The 10,189-nt window shown below is 42.6% G+C and overlaps 5 protein-coding genes across 5 annotated transcripts; 3 read left to right on the top strand and 2 right to left on the bottom strand.

Moving 5' to 3' along the window:
• Positions 1-360: 360 nt before the first annotated feature.
• On the top strand, positions 361-1,417 carry LOC120788127 (hemoglobin subunit alpha-B-like). Its single transcript, XM_040123666.1, has 3 exons — positions 361-537; positions 676-886; positions 1,175-1,417. The coding sequence occupies exons 1-3, from the start codon at positions 443-445 to the stop codon at positions 1,301-1,303; spliced, it is 435 nt and encodes a 144-aa protein (XP_039979600.1). The 5' UTR covers positions 361-442; the 3' UTR covers positions 1,304-1,417.
• Positions 1,418-1,535: 118 nt separating this feature from the next.
• Positions 1,536-3,994, top strand: LOC120788125 (hemoglobin subunit beta). The gene is made up of 4 exons (XM_040123663.1): positions 1,536-2,632; positions 3,107-3,382; positions 3,522-3,744; positions 3,863-3,994. Exons 2-4 carry the CDS (start codon positions 3,291-3,293, stop codon positions 3,989-3,991), a joined length of 444 nt encoding a protein of 147 aa, XP_039979597.1. The 5' UTR covers positions 1,536-2,632; positions 3,107-3,290; the 3' UTR covers positions 3,992-3,994.
• Positions 3,995-5,278: 1,284 nt separating this feature from the next.
• Positions 5,279-6,100, bottom strand: LOC120785317 (hemoglobin embryonic subunit alpha-like). The gene is made up of 3 exons (XM_040119948.1): positions 6,000-6,100; positions 5,703-5,910; positions 5,279-5,438 (listed from the first exon to the last, which is right to left on the bottom strand). Exons 1-3 carry the CDS (start codon positions 6,095-6,097, stop codon positions 5,310-5,312), a joined length of 435 nt encoding a protein of 144 aa, XP_039975882.1. The 5' UTR covers positions 6,098-6,100; the 3' UTR covers positions 5,279-5,309.
• Positions 6,101-7,563: 1,463 nt separating this feature from the next.
• On the top strand, positions 7,564-8,407 carry LOC120784783 (hemoglobin subunit beta-like). The gene is made up of 3 exons (XM_040118875.1): positions 7,564-7,778; positions 7,918-8,140; positions 8,259-8,407. The coding sequence occupies exons 1-3, from the start codon at positions 7,687-7,689 to the stop codon at positions 8,385-8,387; spliced, it is 444 nt and encodes a 147-aa protein (XP_039974809.1). The 5' UTR covers positions 7,564-7,686; the 3' UTR covers positions 8,388-8,407.
• Positions 8,408-9,372: 965 nt separating this feature from the next.
• Positions 9,373-10,189, bottom strand: LOC120785300 (hemoglobin embryonic subunit alpha-like). The gene is made up of 3 exons (XM_040119911.1): positions 10,089-10,189; positions 9,792-9,999; positions 9,373-9,532 (listed from the first exon to the last, which is right to left on the bottom strand). Exons 1-3 carry the CDS (start codon positions 10,184-10,186, stop codon positions 9,404-9,406), a joined length of 435 nt encoding a protein of 144 aa, XP_039975845.1. The 5' UTR covers positions 10,187-10,189; the 3' UTR covers positions 9,373-9,403.

The following is a 10,189-nucleotide window of genomic DNA, read 5'->3' as shown; positions in this document are numbered from 1 at the left end:
ATTTTTCTCTCGAGATATTATAGCTATTCTCCAATAAGCTATATTTTGACTTTGTCCTCAAAACTACGATATTCTCGTGATACTAAAGCTTGCTTGTGGAAATATGACTTTTTTTTTCGAAATCTCTCGGTAGTGTTTTTTTGTTTTTCTTTTCCACAGTAAACATGTCCACAAAACAGTCTCTAAAATTGCAGGATTTCATCCAAATTACCACCCATGCTGTTTCGTGATACATGGGGAGTGGTAACTTTTATCAAATAAAACTGGCAGTGAAACCATCTAGGACTTCTTTATCGGAGGTGTGGTTTGGATTTGATACACGGGCGTGGTGCTATTTTGTGTGATATAAAGACACGATGACAAATCCACTCCAGCAGGCATCTTCTGATACATTTTCTCTGTCACTTCTTCATTTAAAAAAAACCTAAACTCCAAGGCAGCCATGAGTCTCTCAGCGAAAGACAAGACCGTGGTCAAGAAATTCTGGGAAAAGGTTGAAGGGAAGGCCAACGACATTGGTGCTGAGGCTCTGGGCAGGTAAGATCCATGCATATTTCAGAATTGTTAAATAATGTAGCCCAATGTATAGTGAAATACATTTTTTGCTCAGGTTTGCATCATTTTCTTACTGGTGACTATTTCTATATTTTTTTCTTTCTGCTTTATATTCGTTAGGATGTTGATTGCCTACCCGCAGACCAAGACCTACTTCTCCGAATGGGGCTCGGAAATCTGTGCCGGGTCCCCGCAAGTGAAGAAACATGGCGGAGTCATCATGTCAGGCGTGACCAAAGCCGTCAAAAACATCGACGATATTACCCGTGCTATGAGCTCCCTCAGTGAGCTGCATGCCTTCAAGCTCCGGGTCGATCCAGCCAACTTTAAGGTAAGACCTTAACAGAAAAGGTGTCAGGAGATCGTTGAAGTTGTTGAGGATAATTAACAATCAGTTCAAGGGTATTGGGTCATTTTTAACATCTTAAAGTGGAATCCAGTGATGGCGCAGCGTGAACCTTGAATACAAATGACAACTACGAAACGTAAAAGTATTGAATGATATTTAGATTTTCTGGACCTCCAGTGAAGGTCACTGGAATTCGGGCACCCTCCCGATCTCGACTGATGCTTTTAATCGCCAACTTCATCTAATCTGTGTTTTCTTGCACAACCGCAGATCCTGGCCCACAACATGATGTTGGCTATGGCCATGTACTTCCCCGCAGACTTCACCGCAGACGTCCACGTCTCCGTTGACAAGTTCTTGCAGAATGTGGCTTGGGCTCTGTCTGAGAAATACCGCTAAACTCCAGCAACGTAGAAGCAACGACTGCGCACGTGTGACGTGCCACCCAAGCAGTTTCAACAACCCTGTCGATATATAGGGGCTTGTTCAATAAAAACACAACTATAAAGATGACAAGGTGTCAGTTTCTCTTCTAGTCTTGACTGAAATGTAAAACGGTTACGTTAATTTTCTCGTGTCGCTTGGTCCTTATGTCGAAATTCTATTTTTCACAAGCTGTTAAATTGCAACCATGGTGCTTCATTGCAGCCTTTGAGGCTTCGTTTAAAGTCACGACAGTGGTAACAGGCAGGTTGGATCCGTTTAGGTCGTGGAGGGTTTCTTGACTACAGCCTTGGATCTCCCGAATGGTCGTTGTTAAACCACAGAACATAACAAATACTATGGCAAGTTATCATACACAGGTGTATGGAGGCGATTACAGTCCCTCCGATTTGATGACGAGAAAATAGCAGTGCATCACACACTTTTGAAACTCATATATATAAATATATGTTCTCCTGGTAACTGGGGAGATTGGACCACATCGGCGTGATCATTGTATCCGACACTTGGCTCGTATCGGTGTACTTGTAAGCTATTCGATTTTTGTAGTGCGTGTGCAATCAGCGTATCAGTATTGAAAACACCCTTTAATTAAACTTTTTTTTCTTTTTTTTTATGCCTTGCTGATTTCACACACACACCAACGTGGCCGAATTAATCCACTACAGGGGCCCTTATCGACCCCCCTGTTTGTGGTAACTTAGTTAACCACACATTTATTCGGCGATGCATGCACCGTGCAAACTTTGACACAAGACGTCCTCTACGAGACGAGCAATGCGGGACACACTTTAACGCCCTTATTTCAGCCGATACTTTACTTTAGATGTGAATATTCCCCCCCCCCCCAAAAAATCAAATTGGCCCAAACAAACTCAAACAAAGGGAGATGTGTTGCCTGGTTTGGGGTCTAAACCTTGCCCCGTTGGTAACCTGGTCTTGCACAGAGATGTAGTTGTAGCCCGTTTGAGATTTTATCGATGGACAACAGCGCAGTTGATGAGAGAGGTAGAAAATACGACCTACTGATCAAGAGAGGCCTCCCAGAGTGCATCCCGCTCAGCTGGAAGAAGACATTTCTGATGCCGTCCCACCGCACACCCATCGCGAGACCTCCATGCCTGGCCACCCTAGGGTTTTCTAGGAAAGCATCGTTGGGTGGACAGGTTTACGAATGGTGCAACGATACACAATCAGAAGTCAGAAATGGCAAAAAGTGAAAAGTACTACCGAAAACAACTTAGGAACCAAAAGGAGACATTTGAAACCATCAGTGCTAAAAAGGTGGGTGAAGGGGCTAAGGGAAATCAGTAAGGCGTCCACCTGATCCGATACTCGCGTAGCCTAACTTATGTCAGATGGCGAGACGTTAGTTTACAGTGCAGCAGAGTCTGATTATGGGAGTAGTTTTGGTCACACCGACCATGGGATCATTTGTAAGTTGGAGACTGCCGTGAGAGAACACGTGGTTGTATGACTATCTACATGCTGTATTATATCATTGACTGAAGCGCCCTCTGCTGGTGATTTGACATGAAGTTGCGGTCTCAAGTCCATGAATCGCATCGCTTTATTCTGAGGACACTACAGTTATGTATTGCTTACAATCAAACAACACCTATTACACTTCTCGTATTCACCGCCGCAAACATTTCCGTTTGTGCACCATTTAGAACAAGTGTATATTGACATTGGACAAAGAGAGATTATTGTGCTGAACAGTCCTCCACTAAACCCCTGTTTCTATTTCTGTCTCAGGAACAATCTATGCGTCGCAGATACCCTTATCACTGTTGCAAATCCACAACACAGTACTTGTCCGGCCCACCGCCCGTCCAATCGCATGCATCTGGCAGGGGAGCAGGCTTGCTTTAAAAGTTGCATCTGGTGCCGGTGAGCACAGGATCTACCGACCCGCACAGGAAAATCTAGAGCCGGCAAAATGGTTGAATGGACAGACTTCGAGCGCGCCACCATCCAGGACATCTTCGCCAAGATGGACTATGACGACGTGGGCCCTGCTGCTCTTTCCAGGTGAGACATATTTCCTATCCTGTGTTAACACTATTTAAAGAACATTAATGATCGGATGTAGAGCATATGTTCATTTTCTTGGCACATATTTCGTCTCTTAATCTAACCCCCACAAAAAACACTTCACATGCCTCCACAGGTGTTTGGTTGTCTACCCCTGGACTCAGAGGTATTTTGGCAACTTTGGAAACCTCTACAACGCCGCTGCCATCACTTCAAACCCAATGGTTGCAGCTCACGGAAAAGTTGTCCTCCACGGTCTGGACCGGGCTCTGAAGAACATGGACAGCATCAAGGAAACCTACGCCGAGCTGAGCGTGCTCCACTCCGAGAAACTGCATGTGGACCCCGACAATTTCCGGGTAACACTATATGGAACAAACACGATTTGAAACGATTATTCCTATTTGGTGATTATCACCAAACGCCTCACCCCTCATGTTGCTGGTGTTTTCTGATCCATGTGGTGTTGTGTTGCAGCTGCTGGCCGACTGTCTGACCATTGTGGTGGCTGCTCGGATGGGCAAAAACTTCACCGGTGATGTCCAGGCAGCTTTTCAGAAGTTCCTGGCCGTGGTGGTGTCCTCCCTGGGAAGGCAGTACCACTAGAGAGCTGCAGCAAAAGAGAAGACCATCACATGCTGATTATGTGTTGAGAGGCATTTTTTCTCGTCAAAGAACCAAATAAAACAAAAAGCACACTCAACAAGTTGCCTGTGATGATGTTCAAAATAGATTGTGTTACGATATTACACAAAAATCCTGTTTCTGAGATAAATGTAATTACTGAAAAACAAACAAAAAATAAAGAGACCTATAGCTTAGACAGGGACAAAAGCGCTGATCAAATGTAAAAACAGATGCACAACATAAGAGCAACCTAATTCTAACTCTTATTTTTTGGGGCACAATATCACTAAACCTATTATTTTAAAAAATTGTGATTAATAACGTATAATGTGTAATATAATATAGTAATCAACAGCAGCAACAGCAACATTTAACAAAAAATAAAAATAATGGCCTATATGATATAACTATGTATCTCATGAATAATGACAACAATAATATTTATATTTTTGCTTACAATGCATTTTTAAATTTATTACTCATACTCATACTAAGCTTGTTTACTTAGGTGCACATCAACTCATTTTCATAGTGTCACACGTTATTCCTATGTTAATGGAACCTTTCTTCTTTGCAACTGTTGCTGTCACCAGTGGGTCCACTACGCAGGTAATAATTTTGATAAAAACACTGCATTAACCGCGATGCATTGCCTGACATCTATACATATTTCTATGTATTGATTAAAACTAATGAGTTTCTACCATGTTTTGTTCCATAAAACTTTGGGTAAATATATACATATATACATACATATATACATACATATTTACACATACATATATACACATACATATATACATATACATATACATATACACATACATATATACATATATATATATATATATATATATATATATACACATACATACATATACATACATATACATACATACATATACATACATATATACATACATATATATATACATACATATATATATACATACATATACATATACATACATATACATATATATATATATATATATATACATACATATACATGTATACATATATATACATACATATACATGTATACATATATATATACATATATATATACATATATATATATATAAGAAAACGTGTAAATTCAGTTAATTTATCCGCATGCTTGCTGTTGAGCATACTTCAAAATCAGTTGACTTTTGTAGCCTATGCAGATATAACAAGTGTCATCACAAAAGAGTCCGAAAACGATTTTTTTTTTTTTTTTTTGCATTCATGCATTTATTATTTATTATTTGCAGAGTGAGCTCATGCTGCAGTCTCTGTCATCTTCTCCTGCTGTTTATCGGTATTTCTCAGCCAGGGCCAGAGCCAGAGAAGCCAGGAACTTGTCCATAGACACATGGACCTCAGGGGTGAATTCGTTGGGGAACATGATGGCAAAGACCACAAGGATGCAGTGGGAGATGATCTGGGGGGGGGGAAAAAGGATGATCACACACATGTTACATCAAAGTTCAGCTCCCCACGCACCCACCCACATATCTGTCACAGACTTTTGTTGTTACGTTTACGCCAGTCTTCATATGTATAGGCGTTTTTAAACAGTGACAGGGTTAACTGAACGGAACAGCATTGACGGCAACCTTCAATAAGGACACTTATGGACCCCTCCAGGCCCTAAGTGTGAATATCAGTGACAGGCTACTGTCTTCTAACCACTCTGGCTCTGCACCTTGAAGTTAGCAGGGTCCACTCTCAGAGTGAAGGCATGCAGCTCACTGAGGTTCAGGAGACCCCCTTTAAGGTCGTCGAGTTTGGACACAGCCTCGCCAACTCCAGACATCACGGTGATTCCGTGCTTCTTCGCCTCGGCAGAGTTGGGGCTCTGGTCCTTCCAGTGGGCGAAGTAAGTCTTGGTCTGCGGGTACACCACCAGCATCCTGCGGTGGACACGTAAACGAATCAATGTCAATCAATCGATCAGTGCTGGAGCAGGTTACATCAGTAGTCATCGGGTTCCGATATTTACCTGGCCAGAGCATCTTTGCCGATGTCCTCCGCCTTTCCGGACACTCTAGCCCAGAAGGCCCTGATTACGTCCTTGTCCTTGGCAGTGAGACTGGTCATCTTGACTGCGGATTGAGAGTTGCTGAATGTCTTGATCAGCCGAGACGTGGGGGGTTTTTATGCTTGAAACCGGGGCATGGGCGCACCCGGGACCTCCTCCTCCTCCAAGATAGGCCTGCACACGGCGATCCAGCCTCCGAGAGATAAACAGAAATCTTGCTACGGTGGCTCTGGAGCTTCCTAGAAGTCCACCGATACGATCTTTTAAAATTGTCTTGGGTTCATTTGTGTGTATCGCCCACTATGTATCGACCCCCTGCGTAACGGAGAGGACGATCCGGTCCAACTGTGCACTTTCTATAAGATCAGCACTGGGTTATTGTTTAAAATACATGTTTAGAAGTAGACCTATTGGCAGGTCATCCCAGGACTGATGACGGACTGTGGGCAGTTACTTATTTTATCCTATTGATCCACGTCTTCGTACTCGCTCTTGTGCATGACATTAAAATATATTTAAAAAGCACAAAACACATCTCAAATCCAAGTAGTAGCGCAACTCAGTATAGAAGATGCCTAGCCACAGTTTTTTCTGCCATACAAGTTGTTCAATACGCACATCACTAATATTGGACAGTGAAACTCTCGTTTCTAAGGTAGGAGGGAAAGACACTGTGAAAACGACACATTTTACTGAGCCGATGTTACAGTATCATAGACAGCTGTGTACACACTTTCCTTTATATCATAAGGGGTCGCCTTTCCTCTTGTAATCAGATTTTTTTTTTTCCTATTTTCACCTTTTCCATTCATTTTTCGGTGTATTGAAAACTAAGCCGAACTAAAATTACAGGCTGCATGTTCAGCTGAGATGAAATTTGAAGACTGTCAATAGAAATGCCTGCTGCTTGCAACACCGTCTTGGCTCTCGGTTCGTTCAAGCTATATCATTCGACATTGTTTATTCATTTATCAATTTTCATAAATGATCGTTCAACATTCTGCCCTGAACTTTAAAGACTGCTGTCCGAGGTGCTGATCCTGGGACGTCCCGGGATGTGGGAGCTGTCCGAAGTGCTCCCTGAAAGGGAAAGTTGACTGGATTTGCCGCTTAGGTAATTCAGCGGTAACTGTGCAGTGTAGCCGGGTAACAAACTGGCATCTCTTTGCATCCATCAGACTGTGGCTCTGTCAACAGCTTGTGATCATTTGAATTTTCGCCTATTCAACCAAAAGATACTGACAAAGGGGGAAAAAGTCCCAGGAAAGATTGTAAACACTTTTACATCGTTAATGCCTCTTAAGACACACTTGGTATCTGTTACCCATTGATTTTTATAGAAATCGTTGTGGGTCTGAGGCGTTTTATATCAGTTTGTATTGCTGAGTGGTGCGGCTCTAAGGGGCTGCGGAGGGTCTACTTTACGGCCCGAACTAGAACTATTTCCTCTCTCTCTGAAACAATCTAAGTGTTGCAGATACGCCCTTCTCTTATCGTTCTTGCAAATCCACAACACAGTGCTTGTCCGGCCCACCGCCCGTCCAATCGCATGCATCTGGGAGGGGAGCAGGCTTGCTTTAAAAGTTGCATCTGGTGTCGGTGAGCACAGGATCTACCGACCCGCACAGGAAAACCTAGAGCCGGCAAAATGGTTGAATGGACAGACTTCGAGCGCGCCACCATCCAGGACATCTTCGCCAAGATGGACTATGACGACGTGGGCCCTGCTGCTCTTTCCAGGTGAGACATATTTCCTATTCTGCGTTAACACTATTTAAAGAACATTAATGATCGGATGTAGAGCATATGTTCATTTTCTTGGCACATATTTCGTCTCCTAATCTAACCCCCACAAAAAACACTTCACATGCCTCCACAGGTGTTTGGTTGTCTACCCCTGGACTCAGAGGTATTTCGGCAACTTTGGAAACCTCTACAACGCCGCTGCCATCACTTCAAACCCGATGGTTGCAGCTCACGGAAAAGTTGTCCTCCACGGTCTGGACCGGGCTTTGAAGAACATGGACAAAATCAAGGAAACCTACGCCGAGCTGAGCGTGCTCCACTCCGAGAAACTGCATGTGGACCCCGACAATTTCCGGGTAACACTATATGGAACAAACACGATTTGAAACGATTATTCCCATTTGGTGATTATCACCAAACGCCTCACCCCTCATGTTGCTGGTGTTTTCTGATCCATGTGGTGTTGTGTTGCAGCTGCTGGCCGACTGTCTGACCATTGTGGTGGCTGCTCGGATGGGCAAAGACTTCACCGGTGATGTCCAGGCAGCTTTTCAGAAGTTCCTGGCCGTGGTGGTGTCCTCCCTGGGAAGGCAGTACCACTAGAGAGCTGCAGCAGAAGAGAAGACCATCACATATGATCATGTGTTGAGAGGCATTTTTTCTCGTCAAAGAACCAAATAAAACAAAAAGCACACTCAACAAGTTGCCTGTGATGATGTTCAAAATAAATTGTGTTACGATATTACACAAAAATCCTGTTTCTGAGATAAGTGTAATTACTGAAAAACAAAACAACACATTGTTTACAAACAAAAAATAAAGAGACCTATAGCTTAGACAGGGACAAAAGCGCTGATAAAATGTAAATACTGATGCACAACATAAGAGCAACCTAATTCTAACTCTTATTTTTTGGGGCACAATATCACTAAACCTATTATTTTAAAAAATTGTGATTAATAACGTATAATGTGTAATATAATATAGTAATCAACAGCAGCAACAGCAACATTCAACAATAACAATAACAATAATGGCCTATATGATATAACAATGTATCTAATGAATAATGACAATAATAATAATATTTATATTTTTGCTTACAATGCATTTTTTATTTATTTATTACTTATACTCATACTAAGCTTGTTTACTTAGGTGCACATCAACTCATTTTCATAGTGTCACACGTTATTCCTATGTTAATGGAACCTTTCTTCTTTGCAACTGTTGCTGTCACCAGTGGGTCCACTACGCAGGTAATAATTTTGATAAAAACACTGCATTAACCGCGATGCATTGCTTGACATCTATACATATTTCTATATATTGATTAAAACCAATAGTTTCAACCATGTTTTTTTTCATAAAACTTTGGGTAAATATATATATATATATATATAAGAAAACGTGTAAATTCACGTTTTAATTTATCCGCATGCTTGCTGTTGAGCATACTTCAAAATCAGTTGACTTTTGTAGCCTATGCAGATATAACAAGTGTCATCACAAAAGAGTCCGAAAACGATTTTTTTTTTTTTTTTTTGCATTCATGCATTTATTATTTATTATTTGCAGAGTGAGCTCATGCTGCAGTCTCTGTCATCTTCTCCTGCTGTTTATCGGTATTTCTCAGCCAGGGCCAGAGCCAGAGAAGCCAGGAACTTGTCCATAGACACATGGACCTCAGGGGTGAATTCGTTGGGGAACATGATGGCAAAGACCACAAGGATGCAGTGGGAGATGATCTGGGGGAAAAAGGATGATCACACACATGTTACATCAAAGTTCAGCTCCCCACGCACCCACCCACATATCTGTCACAGACTTTTGTTGTTACGTTTACGCCAGTCTTCATATGTATAGGCGTTTTTAAACAGTGACAGGTTTAACTGAACGGAACAGCATTGACGGCAACCTTCAATAAGGACACTTATGGACCCCTCCAGGCCCTAAGTGTGAATATCAGTGACAGGCTACTGTCTTCTAACCACTCTGGCTCTGCACCTTGAAGTTAGCAGGGTCCACTCTCAGAGTGAAGGCATGCAGCTCACTGAGGTTCAGGAGACCCCCTTTCAGGTCGTCGAGTTTGGACACAGCCTCGCCAACTCCAGACATCACGGTGATTCCGTGCTTCTTCGCCTCGGCAGAGTTGGGGCTCTGGTCCTTCCAGTGGGCGAAGTAAGTCTTGGTCTGCGGGTACACCACCAGCATCCTGCGGTGGACACGTAAACGAATCAATGTCAATCAATCGATCAGTGCTGGAGCAGGTTACATCAGTAGTCATCGGGTTCCGATATTTACCTGGCCAGAGCATCTTTGCCGATGTCCTCCGCCTTTCCGGACACTCTAGCCCAGAAGGCCCTGATTACGTCCTTGTCCTTGGCAGTGAGACTGGTCATCTT

This window comes from Xiphias gladius, chromosome 3 (genome assembly GCF_016859285.1).
Source record: "Xiphias gladius isolate SHS-SW01 ecotype Sanya breed wild chromosome 3, ASM1685928v1, whole genome shotgun sequence".
NCBI classification, from domain to species: Eukaryota; Metazoa; Chordata; class Actinopteri; order Istiophoriformes; family Xiphiidae; genus Xiphias; species Xiphias gladius.
Note: the sequence above shows the minus strand (reverse complement) of the source record. Positions and strands in the feature narration are given on the sequence as shown.

Excerpts from the sequence above, each read along its gene's own strand:
- LOC120784783 (XM_040118875.1), top strand. The coding sequence starts at position 7,687 with ATGGTTGAATGGACAGACTTCGAGCGCGCCACCATCCAGGACATCTTC. Across the intron at positions 7,779-7,917 it reads GGCCCTGCTGCTCTTTCCAG|GTGTTTGGTTGTCTACCCCT; the intron begins GTGAGACATATT and ends ATGCCTCCACAG. Across the intron at positions 8,141-8,258 it reads TGGACCCCGACAATTTCCGG|CTGCTGGCCGACTGTCTGAC; the intron begins GTAACACTATAT and ends GTTGTGTTGCAG.
- LOC120785317 (XM_040119948.1), bottom strand. The coding sequence starts at position 6,097 with ATGACCAGTCTCACTGCCAAGGACAAGGACGTAATCAGGGCCTTCTGG. Across the intron at positions 5,911-5,999 it reads GGCAAAGATGCTCTGGCCAG|GATGCTGGTGGTGTACCCGC; the intron begins GTAAATATCGGA and ends TGTCCACCGCAG. Across the intron at positions 5,439-5,702 it reads TGGACCCTGCTAACTTCAAG|ATCATCTCCCACTGCATCCT; the intron begins GTGCAGAGCCAG and ends CCCCCCCCCCAG.
- LOC120785300 (XM_040119911.1), bottom strand. The coding sequence starts at position 10,186 with ATGACCAGTCTCACTGCCAAGGACAAGGACGTAATCAGGGCCTTCTGG. Across the intron at positions 10,000-10,088 it reads GGCAAAGATGCTCTGGCCAG|GATGCTGGTGGTGTACCCGC; the intron begins GTAAATATCGGA and ends TGTCCACCGCAG. Across the intron at positions 9,533-9,791 it reads TGGACCCTGCTAACTTCAAG|ATCATCTCCCACTGCATCCT; the intron begins GTGCAGAGCCAG and ends TTTTTCCCCCAG.
- LOC120788125 (XM_040123663.1), top strand. The coding sequence starts at position 3,291 with ATGGTTGAATGGACAGACTTCGAGCGCGCCACCATCCAGGACATCTTC. Across the intron at positions 3,383-3,521 it reads GGCCCTGCTGCTCTTTCCAG|GTGTTTGGTTGTCTACCCCT; the intron begins GTGAGACATATT and ends ATGCCTCCACAG. Across the intron at positions 3,745-3,862 it reads TGGACCCCGACAATTTCCGG|CTGCTGGCCGACTGTCTGAC; the intron begins GTAACACTATAT and ends GTTGTGTTGCAG.
- LOC120788127 (XM_040123666.1), top strand. The coding sequence starts at position 443 with ATGAGTCTCTCAGCGAAAGACAAGACCGTGGTCAAGAAATTCTGGGAA. Across the intron at positions 538-675 it reads GGTGCTGAGGCTCTGGGCAG|GATGTTGATTGCCTACCCGC; the intron begins GTAAGATCCATG and ends TATATTCGTTAG. Across the intron at positions 887-1,174 it reads TCGATCCAGCCAACTTTAAG|ATCCTGGCCCACAACATGAT; the intron begins GTAAGACCTTAA and ends GCACAACCGCAG.